The sequence below is a fragment of the Lichenostomus cassidix genome, chromosome 1Aa, assembly GCF_008360975.1.
Source record: "Lichenostomus cassidix isolate B80296 chromosome 1Aa, HeHo_3.0, whole genome shotgun sequence".
Taxonomy (NCBI): domain Eukaryota; kingdom Metazoa; phylum Chordata; class Aves; order Passeriformes; family Meliphagidae; genus Lichenostomus; species Lichenostomus cassidix.
The window spans coordinates 48,164,641-48,178,130 of NC_139480.1; the positions used below are offsets into that span (position 1 = coordinate 48,164,641).

General features: G+C 36.8%; 1 protein-coding gene across 14 annotated transcripts in view; it reads right to left on the reverse strand.

Moving 5' to 3' along the window:
- The window catches only part of TNRC6B (trinucleotide repeat containing adaptor 6B), a 132,538-nt gene that overhangs the window by 63,630 nt on the left and 55,418 nt on the right, over positions 1 to 13,490 (reverse strand). Inside the window, exon 1 of one of the 14 annotated variants that reach the window (XM_085048697.1) lies at positions 9,357 to 9,503. The exons of the other annotated variants lie outside the window; for them this stretch is intronic. Coding sequence (XP_084904823.1) covers positions 9,357 to 9,430 — 74 coding nt within the window. The 5' untranslated portion in view covers positions 9,431 to 9,503. Of the gene's footprint in view, positions 1 to 9,356; positions 9,504 to 13,490 lie in introns of those variants that run through there. 14 annotated transcript variants of the gene reach the window in all.

Below are 13,490 nucleotides of genomic sequence, written 5' to 3' on the forward strand. Positions count from 1 at the left end.
ATTTGATTATCAATTTTGACAATCACGAAGCTCAAATACAGACAATACTCAGTCTGAAGAAAAGAACTTGTTTAGCAGTTAAGTGCCATGGATTAGTGAGTTCTTGGAATGCAGTGAAGATTACATGCAGTCCCTTCACAGTGAAGTTGCAGTTAAGTACAGTGCATGCTGAACCTAAATGAGAAAGATCTGTGAGAGGCAAAATTCAGTCTGGTCTGTGACTAGGTAACACATGCTCAAGCTCTCAAGTTGACTCTGAAACGAAACTAACATCCACTCCCTTCTCACCCTTTGCCCCCATTAATGATCTATTTCCTTAAGAAATACCTGCAACCTTTAGCAGCTCAGTAAAGTTGTGTATGTTTGGGGCTTTTTTACCTTTTTTTCCTCCTTGGAATGGGCTTGGGGGAGGGAAGAATGGCATTTAATAACACATGCCACACAACACAGCTTTCCCAGGATATGTTACAAAACAAGAGACTGCATGACCTGCTCAAGGTTACAGAATGACTCCATTGCTCACTGAATTAAAAACTGGTATCCTCCTGACTCCTCCTGTATTTTCACTAATAAAATAATACCACTACTGAACACTTGCAGAGCTCCTTTCATCACAGGATGTCAAAAGCCTTTATAAATATTAATTAAGCATTGCAACAACACTAAGAAGTATGTAAAACTTAATTCTGCACATGAGTAAACCCAAGCAAAGAATAAATAACTATGTTCAAAGCCCTAGGAGAAGTCAGCAGTATGGAGAGAAATGGCTCTTGCCATTAAGGAGCACTCCATTACAAACAAGGACGTAATTAATACTCCAAATGTGATGTGAAGAGCCCTTGATCACCAATACATCACTATAAAACTGGTCATGTGCAATCCTGCAAAGACCACACTGAATTTCAGGCAGCATTCTCATGAAGACACTAAGTCTGTCTTCCTCCAAACACAGAAAGCAGTTCTCATGAGATTTTTTTTTTTAATTCTGTTTTTCTTGTTTGGCAACTTTCCCAAGTGAACACCTGAGTAAGTGTGACACTCTTTGGTACTTTTACAAAATTAGCAAATAATATTGAGCTGAGAAACAACTCAAATATGAATTCAGACCTCAAGTGTAAGTATGCTACTTCTTAACATTCAGTCATGTACTCCAGTAATTAGGGAAGCAAAATACCAGTTTAAGAACTCAATATCCATTCTCTAAAGAAATAACCACAAGTCCAAAAGTAATGTTTTCACAAACTATGATGGAGTCATCTTTTAACTGAGCACTTGGTGATTTACAACTTGAGATAACTTGTCCACATTTGACCGGCTACAAATATTACTCTTTTACAATCATTTCCTCTTTCCAGTGACTGTAACTCCCACAAGAAATCAATCTGTAACACTGATAGTTTTACCGTGAAAGCTGACCATACTAAAACATACTTAATTTCCTTCTGTGTCCTTCCACACTTGCAGACTTTAATGACAGGAGTGAGATTGATTTTTGTATTTCATAAAATTGCTGTTAACCTACTGAAAAAACCCCCAAGATGACCAGCTGTGAACTCCTGCAAAAATACAGCATTTTTCACTCGAAATAAACAGAATCTGACATTAATATGACTGCAACAATATACTTTAGATTTGGAGAAAAATTACTGTTTTCTATCTAAAACAAAACATGCACTAAAAATATTTGCAGATTCCCTTTGCAGTGAACTCTGTGTTAAAAAAGGAGACTATTATTACAAAGTTAATAAAGAAATTAAATGAAAAATTGTGTAATTCACTTTTCACTGCAAGAGCTGCTCAGGTTTTTCACTTTTTTTTTAATATTCTTAATAGTTCAGCAATAAATTTCATTCCACACCAAAATAACAAGATTCAGTTAAGGCTGACAAAGTTAGTTGGCTGAATGAAAAACAGATTTGTGTTTTACATTAAGTATCTTTTTCTTCTGGCTACTGAATGAATGCCTGGACATCGTGTTTTGGATTCTTTCATCATTTCAAAAGGTCATAACCAGGCAGTAGAAGCTTACGTCTCTGGGCAATAAAGGTGTGAATCACAATTATAATTTTATCTCATGTTCTCCTATAGCACAAAACCAGAGAGCATTTCAGTATTACATTTGGTACAAAGCTTTCACGTCACATGAAGAAAATTTTCCTCCTTCTTACATGGGACAACAGCTACTTAACATAGTTTATGTTATCATTCAAGCATTATGCCTCCAACAGAGGACTGATGAGATTTAACAGCTAGGCTTTAATAAATGGTGTTCCATCCCCACTAGCTCTGCAGGAATCAACAGCACAAAGTTGCTGAGTCTTCCTGGGTTAAACTAATCACCTAACGTTCAACAGAAAACTCTTGAAGAGTCTAATCAACTCATTGCCACTTAGAAGCAGGACCAAGTTCAAGCTGAGATGTATCCAAACACATGTGGAAACAGGGAGCAAGCTCTCAGTCTGCAGCTACAGAAGCTTCACTGAACAGCAGTAGTATCATGTGCCCTGCAGACAAAGGGACCTAATACAGACACAACAACTATGCACGTAACTCTCCATGTCTGGAAAAGCACAGATAGGTGATCTTAGCCAGTACCCAACAGAGTTCCATTATCTTCACAGAGCTGCTGATCCCTAGCTTTTATCTAGTAATAGATATCCTGTGCAAAATGTCTAATTGTACTGCAGCATATTCTCACACTGATGAGACACTCCATAAGTCACAGAGGCTGTATGTATACAAAGAAAGGAGTTACAACTACACTGTTACAGACCATGGCTGTACTAACACAATCAAGATTCCACTGTAGATTAAATAATGTCAAGATTCCCTATGACACTAGTAGTAAAGAGATACAGTATTTACTGTATCAATAAATCTATTTTATAAAGCTACTACTCAATATTTGTGGTCTATAAAAACCTAAATTCTGGTGAAACAGCAGTGCTTAATTGTAAGCCAGGTGTTTCACAACAACAACAACAACAACAAAGCTTAAGTACCTTTACCACTCTAGGTGTGTAATTAAAATACTGTTCTGTCACACATCAACTCTGGCACGCATTTCAAGATTTCTTTACAATATGAAAACTTACATAAACTTCCTCCTTCCCCACTTCTGTATGAAGAGTCAAACACTGATAGAAGTTACCTTGATAAATTAAATCACATAAACTGTGTCCTTCAAATGGCTTTCAGAATCAGATGCACCACACCATTCATATGATGGGGTGAAATTTGTGAGATGTACACTTGACACCAAAGTGGGCCATTTTGCTAACAGACCATGCCCTCTTGTTCTGAGGCTTGCACCTGCTGTTAAAAGGCAGACAGGCAGGGATCAGATCTCATTAGATCCTCAATGAGGGTGACAGACTGCAGACCCTGCTCAAGAAACTAGGTAAATCACAAGGCAATTAAAGCTTTTTCCTTGCTGCATTGCTACAGATTTTCTGATGGCCAAAGCATGAGACTAAATCCTAAAATATGAGTGAATAAATGCAAGGCGTGGGTCTTACTAAAAATTTGATACACTTTCAGTCAATAATGAAAAGTGAACTTTATTCTGGCAAGTTAGCTCAAACTAAAGAAACATTCTAACTTTGCTATCTACTTCCAAAACATCAAGACCTCAAGGGCACTGAAAAACGACTGTGTCTGGCTCTTAGGGACCCATCAAATGTGTTAAGCACTCGGATTCTTTGCAGAGCCTGCTCTGGAAGCATTTCATCCCCAAATGCTGCTTCTCACCCTCCTTAGTGCAACCAGCTGGCCCATCCTTTTCATTAGTCATTTTCCATTCAAAAATGAGATTGATAAATTATTATTCAAAACATCGCAAGTCAATACTTCACATCATGACTCACAACTAATTAAGATGTAATCTGAAATTATTCATTGGCACACAGAATGAAAACTAGAGAATTGTAAAGGAACTGTGTGCAGGAAATGGGAAAAACAAAAATAACACAGTACAAGTGCAAGCGAACACTTGTTTTGAACTATAAGAAACTAAGAATCCTTCCTTGAGTAGCTACTTAATCAGCCAAAAAATTTTAAAACCTCTCCAAACTTGTCTTCTCATATGATCACTTCAGTTTTGAAGACAAAGATGTGATGATTTTGATGTGGCATTCCAAGGAAATGATTACCTGACATCTCAGAATAGCATAAAGAACCAAATACCCCCAACCAAGACATGCAGCATGTATAAACACCTCTGCACTCCTTAACACCTGTAACTGTATTTTTTGCTATCTACAACTGTGAATTAATCATCTGTGGGGAATGCTGATCACTGTTCTGAGTAAACAGAATCATACCAAAGTTCTCTGCAATCTACTGGTTTGTTATTTGTGGGAGATACTGTAAAAAACTGGAAGAAAGACACAGACAACCAAAACATAATAGTGAGTAAAAGGGACATTATTATACACTTTCTTAAAATTCAAAGACTTAAAATTGTTGTTTTGCTTTTGGTGAACACTAAATTTGACTTTAGCTGTGCACCCCTCTTTCCCTGTGATGAGCAAATTCTTTAACAATAATTCTAAATGCCGACATTAAATTTCTAAGCATACTATATCACCCAACCTACATTTTAAAATATGACTGGTATGTATCAAGGAAAAATTTCTTCTGTTTTAGTAATCTTCTGGGAAAACATTTGCAGTGTAATTCAGTAAGCAAACACGTATCAGTTGACACATTTAGTAACAAACCCCCCTCCACCTCTTTCTCATGTGTTCAAGCACACTTTATCTGCACAAAATGCTTGAACAGGAATGCAGAAGTGCCTCACTATTGGAAGATTTTTAATCTGTAATTTCTCCTCATGTTTTTTGCAAGCTATGTTTGGAGAAGTAAGACAGCTGTCAGTTCTCTACAGGAAGCATTATTAGGAAGGACATTAAAAGTTTTCAAGAGCTTAATATGAGGTCACAGAAAACTGCAACGACTTGATGTTAAATACATTTTCAAAAAGAGACCACTCCAAGGACAAGTCAGGTCAGATGGCCTGAGACACCCTTTTATAGGGTAACTTAGGAAACCACAGAAATGTCTCTTTTTCGTTTCAAAAAGAATGTAAAAGGGTGGAAGCCAGCATTCTATAGGCCACATAACCATAGCTGTTTAGCAGTTTATTTTAAATTAACTAGCCACAATAGTTGTGAGGTAGAAAGAAAAGAAGCTCTAGAAAATAGTCCATTAATAGGCAGAGATGATTGCCACCTCTCACAGTCAATCTGGTAAACTATTTTTGATTCATCCATTTTTACAGTCCTGATACTGTGCACCATTCTCTAGCTGACTTTAAAAAAAAAAGTTAACTTATTTCATGCCTTCTGGAAATAAAGCATAGATCTAGTCTAGACATGAAACTCTTACTAATTGCTGAATAAACAATCATTTCCTCATTTCTTAAGCAAAGACATTAGAAAGTTTCAGTGAAAAGTGCTCACTGTATCCTCAGGCTTTTGTCTAAACTAAGGAGAGTCTCCACCAGAGAAAGAATTTCTTTTAACTATGCTGTTATTCCTGTGGAATTGGTGTCTGCCCAATCTCAGCAGTCAGTCATCTGAGAGCTTTTCCTATTTGCATTGAGTGCAGTAGACAAGATTTTTGAAATCTTGATTGAAGGTTCTCATTGCTTGTCTCTTTCCAGGAATCATAATTTACACCTTAAGTGATGAATTTTACTTGCTGCTTATGTCATTCACAGATAGAGTATCAGATCAATTTCTAACTTCAATCCTGTGTAAGTATCTCCTGCTTTTGAATGCAGTAGTTTAAGATCACGGCAGAGATTTTTAAAAATAGTATATAATCAATTTGAGGACTGAATACATATCTTGCTTGAAAAATCTAGTGCCCACTTATAGTCAAGAAGATGGAAACATTTTAAAACTAACTATACATTACTATCAAAGAAGAAATTTCTCTTCTAAAGCACATCACCTCTAGAACATCTATATTCCAGAAAGCTTGCATTCCTTCACAACATGGAAATTCACATCAGAAAACTGCTTCAACATAGACAAATTCTAAAATGACAGGAACTTACAAACCACATACAACATGGCTATGGTTAATCTTCCAGGCATGCACCTCTCTCTTTTTCTGATACAGAAGAGGGAAATCGTAAAGCAAGATGCAATCCAGAAAAGAATTCAAAATGAGGAAACTACTGAACTGCCACCTCAGAGATTACAAAAGAGCACCACCACAATGGTACATAGAAAATAATGTTAAGTTGCAAGAGAAAAAGTGAGGTGAAAATTACAGTGATATAAGTGAAATTTGCCATTTAACATATTTCTGAAGTACTGAGATTAAGCTGATTTGTCTTGTTAAATTCTCCATGCAAGAAGTGTTTGCTACTTTTGGGTTACTTTTTGCCTTGTTGCATTATACAAGATTATTTTTAATCAAAACCACATATTTCTCATGTTCAGTGACATCATGAGACACAAATGCATAAAGCTCACAGACTATTACCTTCAGACTAACAGAAATTTTTTACTTCTGAGTGGTTAAAAATGTGCACTCTTTCAGCATCAGTCTGAACAGAAATGGCTAAATCAGAATAAATTAAAGCATTCAGCACATAGATCCACCTAAATTCTGCATCTTTTCAGTGATGAATCTAATTTTGACCTCTGCTGACAGTAGATCTGAATACTCCTATCTTTAATTAACAACTACCTCTTCCTGTCTACCAACGATAAATGCCACAAGTGTGGAACACAGCAGTTTGACTTTTTTAGACACTAGGCAAAACCAGTCTACGATCATGACATGAATATAAGACATTCACTGTTCCAGAAAACACTGCACTTCCATAATCTATTCACTTAAACCTCCTCTCGATCCTCTTTAAGAAAGGTAGCTCTGCATAAAGACAGGTCAACTCTTTGCTGCTATATAAAGTTGAAGGTTAAAATACGTAAGCTGATGTGGGAGACTATTTCCTGCTGAAAGAAAAGCCCTTTAAACACTAGAACCTCAAATCTAATTTGTCAGCTTATTGATGCTTCCATGCATGCTGCCAGTGCAAAGCATCTATCTTTCTATGAAGCCACTGTTCTAGTAAAAATGGTTAATGCTACCTAGCAAAAAAGTTACCGTGACCTTATAGTAAAAGCAATACAGAATTCAGTCACACACATAAGCATTTAAAATTGCAAATTTTGGGTGAAAGACCAGACCTTTAGCTTTAATCAAATCTATCTGCTAAGATGGAAGTGCCAATTGGACTTAAGAGTTATCAGTAAATGTGACTTATACTTGACTGACTTAAATAGGTAAGTGCACCAAGTAAGAGCTGTCAACTTTTTCTTATGCTGTTTCTAAAGAGTATGAAAGGAAACAAAGGTACAGTGGGCCTCACTGGAAACATAATTTAGTTAAACCAGCCTTTGATAAGCTTACTCTTAACTAACACTTTGTTTTAACAAGAGTGGGGTAAACTTTATTCAGCCACTGAAGCTCTGCTACCAACTTAAATCAGGGGGCAGCACAGCTCATAATGAAACAAGCTCAGCTGAGTCTCCCACTCAGCACTGCAAGAATCTAGCCCAGAACACTGTTACTGCTGGGGACTGGGGAGCAACTCCAAACTCAGATACTCATCACTGCATGGTTACAGTATTTCTGGAATACCTGCTGGGAAGAACTATACAATTTAATTACCACATATTCCCAGCTGTAATAGGTGAATAAAGCAAGAACTGCCACAACAACGTCCATCTCTAAAGTGGTCCAGGCTTATGCAACAAACCTGACAAACCCAGTTTAAATGTTTCCTGCAGCCACAGCCAAAAGCAATTGGGACTTGTAAGCACTGAAAGAGCTGAAACCGAAAGGGAAATTCAAGGCATTTTCCATGGGGCTTGGTTTGGAGTGAGTGGTTGTGTGGTGCATGGTTGCTAGCTGGGGTTAAACCACGACAGTGCATGAAAAAGGAGGGTGAGTAATAAAGCAGACCACTGTAATACTCAATTAATTATTCTGATTTTCATTAACTACCAACAAAATTTTTAGATGCATCCTCGAAGTGCACACCACTCAGTGACAATCCTTTCCAATGAATGAGGTATTGTCACACTGCACACACCAGGAGACACCAGTGCTTCAGCCCCTCAGAAGGGAAATATTTTATTGTTAAGCTTTTGATACTTGGACTTCTTGTTAAAACTATTTAGCATTTTTGTTACTTTCAACAGACAAAATGAAAATTACTTCCTGGTAAGCAAACAAAAACCACCTCAGTGTTTTGTTTGGTTCTGGGTTTTTTTAGTTTGTATTCTCTGGCTAAGTTCAGACTTCACAATTTAGGAAAATACCCTTACCATACATTTGCATAAGGCCTCAGCAAGAAACAACACACAGATTAACGTACTCCAGAAAAAAAAAAATTATACTTTGCTTCTAAAGCTTGGTATTAATGACATTTTGCCTGGAAAAGAATTTACTGTGAAATGGACTTTAAAATCCCTGTCAAGATTTTTACCAGCACAGAAAAATAGTTCATAATGGTGATGTTCATTCTATAATATTATTTTAGATGAAAACCATCTTCCTAAAGGGAACTCCTGAAATAACCAGAACTGTCCATACATTCAATAGAAGCTATTCCAAGCTTTTACTTCAGGAAGGAAGAGAATACCAGGCAGCAAACCTACATCATGTTCTCTTCTTTCATACTGCACTGAAGGATAACAATGTTTAAAGCCTCATTAAAAAGTCCACAAGTGTTAAATATAGAACGTGGATTTCAGTTTAATAAACAATCAACTTCAGGCAGACTGTCTCTGAACTAGGTTTTCACTTCTATTTTAAAACATCAAAGAAAATAAAATTTTAGGGAATTTCTTTATGTCATTAGTATTTCTCAAGGTAGCATGCAGAGCAGCAGCTTTTCAGCCCTGAATTCCTCTACACTCCGAAAAAAGTCTTTAGTCTGACCTCGAGACACTGCTCTAGGATTTGTCACAATTTATGACCCAGCTACATAAACCATGCTCCTTGGCAAATGGAAACCCACAAGTACTGAACCAACTCTTAACACCTAAGTTTAAGCACTTGAAATTTTGAGAAAGGCGAATTACACAATTACTTTTTTTTTCCCTCGCATTACGATTTCGGTTCAATCAGCTTTGTTCCCTTAAATCTGTAAGGGAAAAAGAAAGCATCATTCTATTCACAATTCAATACAGCTGTGTATGACTGGCTTCAGCCCCAGGCCACAAGCCAGGAACTTCTGAGTTCAAGTCTGGCTCTGCCTCTGACTTTCTGTGTGGCCTTCAGAGAGCCTCTGAATTTCTGTGCTGCTGCTCTTCCATCTGCACACTTACCTCACAGAAAGGCACCTGCTTCGTTTGCACAGGCTTTGCCCAAACACAACACCTGAACTGACTTTGAGAGCCATTTGTCCTGTGTCTTAAACACCTGTGTCCTACCAAGAAGCCTCCACCTGTCAGTTGATACCTGGTAGTTTTTAACTGCACTAACTGCCAACATGCACTTGTTGCATATATGCATACACATACCCATATCAGACACACACAAATATAGAAAGATGCAGTCAGCTGGAAAATAGACAATTATTTCAAAGTTTGTTAACAAACGATGAAAAGATGAAATTGAGTTACATGCTACAATTAAACTCACAATGAAGAGCAATCTGCAACCTTGCTCTTATTAATGCACTTGAGCCAGTGATGAAGTCTGGTATTAACAGCTTAACATTAAACACTCAGGGCAAGCTATGCTCAACCTAAAATGATCCCAAGAACAAATATTCAGAACATTACTTTAACAATAGAAGAATGGCCAAAGAATGTGAAGGAGGAAAAAGCATTTAAGCTTAACCAAGTTATCTAACAATAACTGAAACATCATTTAAAAGATAAGTTTTTTTAAGAAAAAGATCAAGGGAAGTTGCACAAACTTAAGTTGACCCTACACTTGCAAGTCTATGGTAGGAGAGTTTCACTTCAAATTACCTAGACTGAAGCAGAATGCAATGGAGACTGACACAGCCAGCCTCAGCTTTTTCTGAGCACTAATCACCCCAATACTGCTCATCATTAAAACAGCCACCTTGAAATCCACATCTAAGAAACAATCTTCTCCCCAAAACTTTATCAACACAGGCTGACTTTCCAAAAATTAACCTGTTTAGTTTTTAATGGCCTAACTATGACAAGCTAGCTTAAAAAACTCAGCAACTGTGGCTTGATGGGTACATCAAGCTGCCGAAGTAAATTCAAAAGTTTACTTTTGTCTGCTTTTGCCTTTTTCATCTTGTTATACCTAAAATGTGGTAAAAACACACTTCCTACAGTTTTTCTGTCAGGATATATATTTTATTTATAGTAACTGGCAAACATAGAGCAAAACTGCCTCCTAATTAACAACACAGCAGAGCTAATTTGATGCAGAATAATGTGTTATTTTGTGATAAAAACAGTCACTCAAGAACTTAATCAGTCACCATTCCAGAACAGCTACCACGCAAGATGAAGTGGTTAAATGCAAATTCAGATAGCTTTTGCACAAGACTAAACTCGTTCAAACAGCTGAAAAATTATCTGCATGTAATGCTTAGGGTTCTCCCATCCCAGGTCATTTACTAAACCTTCCTACTATAATTCAGAGGCTTTCAAAACACATTTGCCAATTAAAGAAAGTCAGGAGAAATATTTTACTGAAGAAGTACATGTAAGCAAATTTATTAGGAAGATTTAATCTCCACCCAGATGAGATTTTGTTTATCATTTCCCACATCACACAGCCATCGGTATGTTTCAGTCACAGATGCTACAGCAAGACTAATGTATTGGTTAGCAGGCATTCCTGCCAGGGTAATCTAGATCTGCTCTGAATAGAATTACAGGACACAGGCAAAGGCAAAATGAAACAAAATAACCCTATTGCCTTGTACTCCTCTCTACCAGCATTGCTTGGTCTGGTTGATGTGTATAAAGCAGATAATGTGAACATTACCTGCAAAGGAACTGATAATTTGACTCTGTAACACAAGGCTATTTAACTTAAAATTCCCATTAATATTGCTATAACTAACTTCTGTAGCACCAGCTGGAACCTTCTTTTACACTAGGCTCAAAAAAACTTTTGGGGTTTTACTTCAGGTTAACCAAACATTTTTAGAGTCAATTTGAACCAAGCCCACATTCAGATTCCAACCAGTGCACATGAACTTGTAATGACATCCACAAAGAAAAACAGAGCTGGATATAGAATGACACATATATAACCTCAACAGGACATCCTCTATTTCCATGTGCTATATTTTTAACTAGTTGAAAGTATCTTATTTTTAATTTTTCTAATGTTTATCGTAGAAGATCCCTTGAATGAAAAAGTGAGGTATTAACACTAATAGTACCCAAATAAAATCTAACAGAATAGGAAATGTTTATTTATACAGTCTTAATTGGATATAGAAGAATTCATTTTTTAAAATTCACCTGGGAATTAAAGAATCTAATTACTATTTTCACAGGATAACTGGTTTCCAGTGCACATAGGAATAAGCTAGGAAAAAACATTTGCTAAGTTTTGGTACCTTCTGCCCTCTCCTCCCCTGCATATAGTAGATATCCATTTTCACTTTTAACATCCTTAAACTCTCTCCAAGCAAGAGGCAGAACAGCCTGGAAAAGATCCAGCAAGACCTACCAGATTAGAATTTCCAAGCATTATAATACCAAAATTCACTTGTATGTTGTGATCAAATCATCCTCCCCATGAATTATTCAGCAAAAGGCTGAGCATAAACATGCTGTATATTTAGCTGGCAAAGTGAAGTATCAGAATATATCAGTTTCACTTTAGTTGATGAAGTTCTCAGTAGTAGTCAACCTCTTGCCAAAGAAAGCTGTTTCGTAGTCAAGTATATCTGGAGTACCAACACAGAATTAGAACCATGTGTTTTAAATCAGACCCTGAATCTGGCATGATTGCTTAAGCAAAATTACATACAATTAAAAATATAAATGCTAATACAGAAGCTGCAACAAGAGCATTAATGCTGCCACATTAGCACTCTAATATTAAAGTTCCAATGTCTTCCACTACCAACATCAAAATTTAAACCAGGGGGAAAAGAAGTGGAAAAAAACCACCAAAGACTTATTTTAAGCAATGTTTAAGTGACAGAGGACACTGCATCCTGGAAAACTGGATGGCTCAGGCACAACCAAGTTCACAAACACAGAATGAACCACAATGACAACACATTTGTGTATCTTTGCCACAGAGCACGTGTAAAATGAGACAATTAAGCTCAACTCTAATTAATGGTTAAGTGGCATTAACAGATTATATATTTAACCTTTCCTATTTTCATATAGGTCAACTAGCTAGAAAAGCCCAGAATGTACAAAAGCTGTGGTGTGTACACGTTTTAAAACCCCCAATTCTAGCAGTGTCACTGCAGCTTACGTTTTGCCATTTTCCTGTGTACACAGAGGCTGTGCCCAACAGCCAGTGTGATTACAGGTGGACAGCAGATTTATGACTGTGCTGTTCAGCAAATGCTGTGCTTAAAAAGGGGGGAAAACCCATTGAGAACACCAGAAGTAATTCTTCCATTGTTTTATTTTTCAAAGGAATACTTCTTCTCTGATTCAGAAATTAATTAAGACAGTGTTCTGTTTTAGTTCAAATCAGTTTAGCTATTACACCTGTACTTCAGGAAGCCCTAACTCTACATCTGCTAAGCACACTGGGAAAGATAAGCATACTTCCCTTAGAATTTATGTATGCACAGTGGCATTTCATGTACTTTTAAGGAATTAAGAAAGAATGGTCACCTTGATTTAAAAAAAAAAATCATGCCTTTCTGCCTTTTAGTTGCTGAACTAACTATGCTGCTCATAACACACCCAGCTACGATGGAGCTCAATGTCAAAATGATGCTCTTCTGACAAATTAGACAACTACTTATTTGTTTGCAGAGACTGTATCTATAAAAATAAACACAAAAAAAGATGAAGTGTTTCTTCGCTAGACTACCTCCAGTATTTTTTGCTGTTCTTATTGGAGCTACTTTAAAATGTGTAGATCTCCCCCACTGTTACAACTGTGGCCTCACACATCCCATCTGAAGAAGAGAAGCACTCTCCTGCTGGCATGAAATCAAACACAGTTCTATCTTGATGCCTTGTTTTGGTTTGGTTGTAGTAAATTCCAAGGCTACATTTCACTTCTAAAGGTCTCAGTTTAACATACATTTTTATTAAAAGACATCTTTCATACTTTTAAGCATTTTTCCACTTTCAGTATCAAGGTACTTTTAGATGACTTTCTGTGCCTAACATTTACAAATATCAATTTAATTGAGTTCAGACACAAACTGTAGCACTGTTAGGAGCAGCAGTCAACTTCCACACTTATTACCTGTAGTTTTCAACAAAACTGTCCTCACTAGTTTCTCTGCACTTGTATAAGCACATATTTTT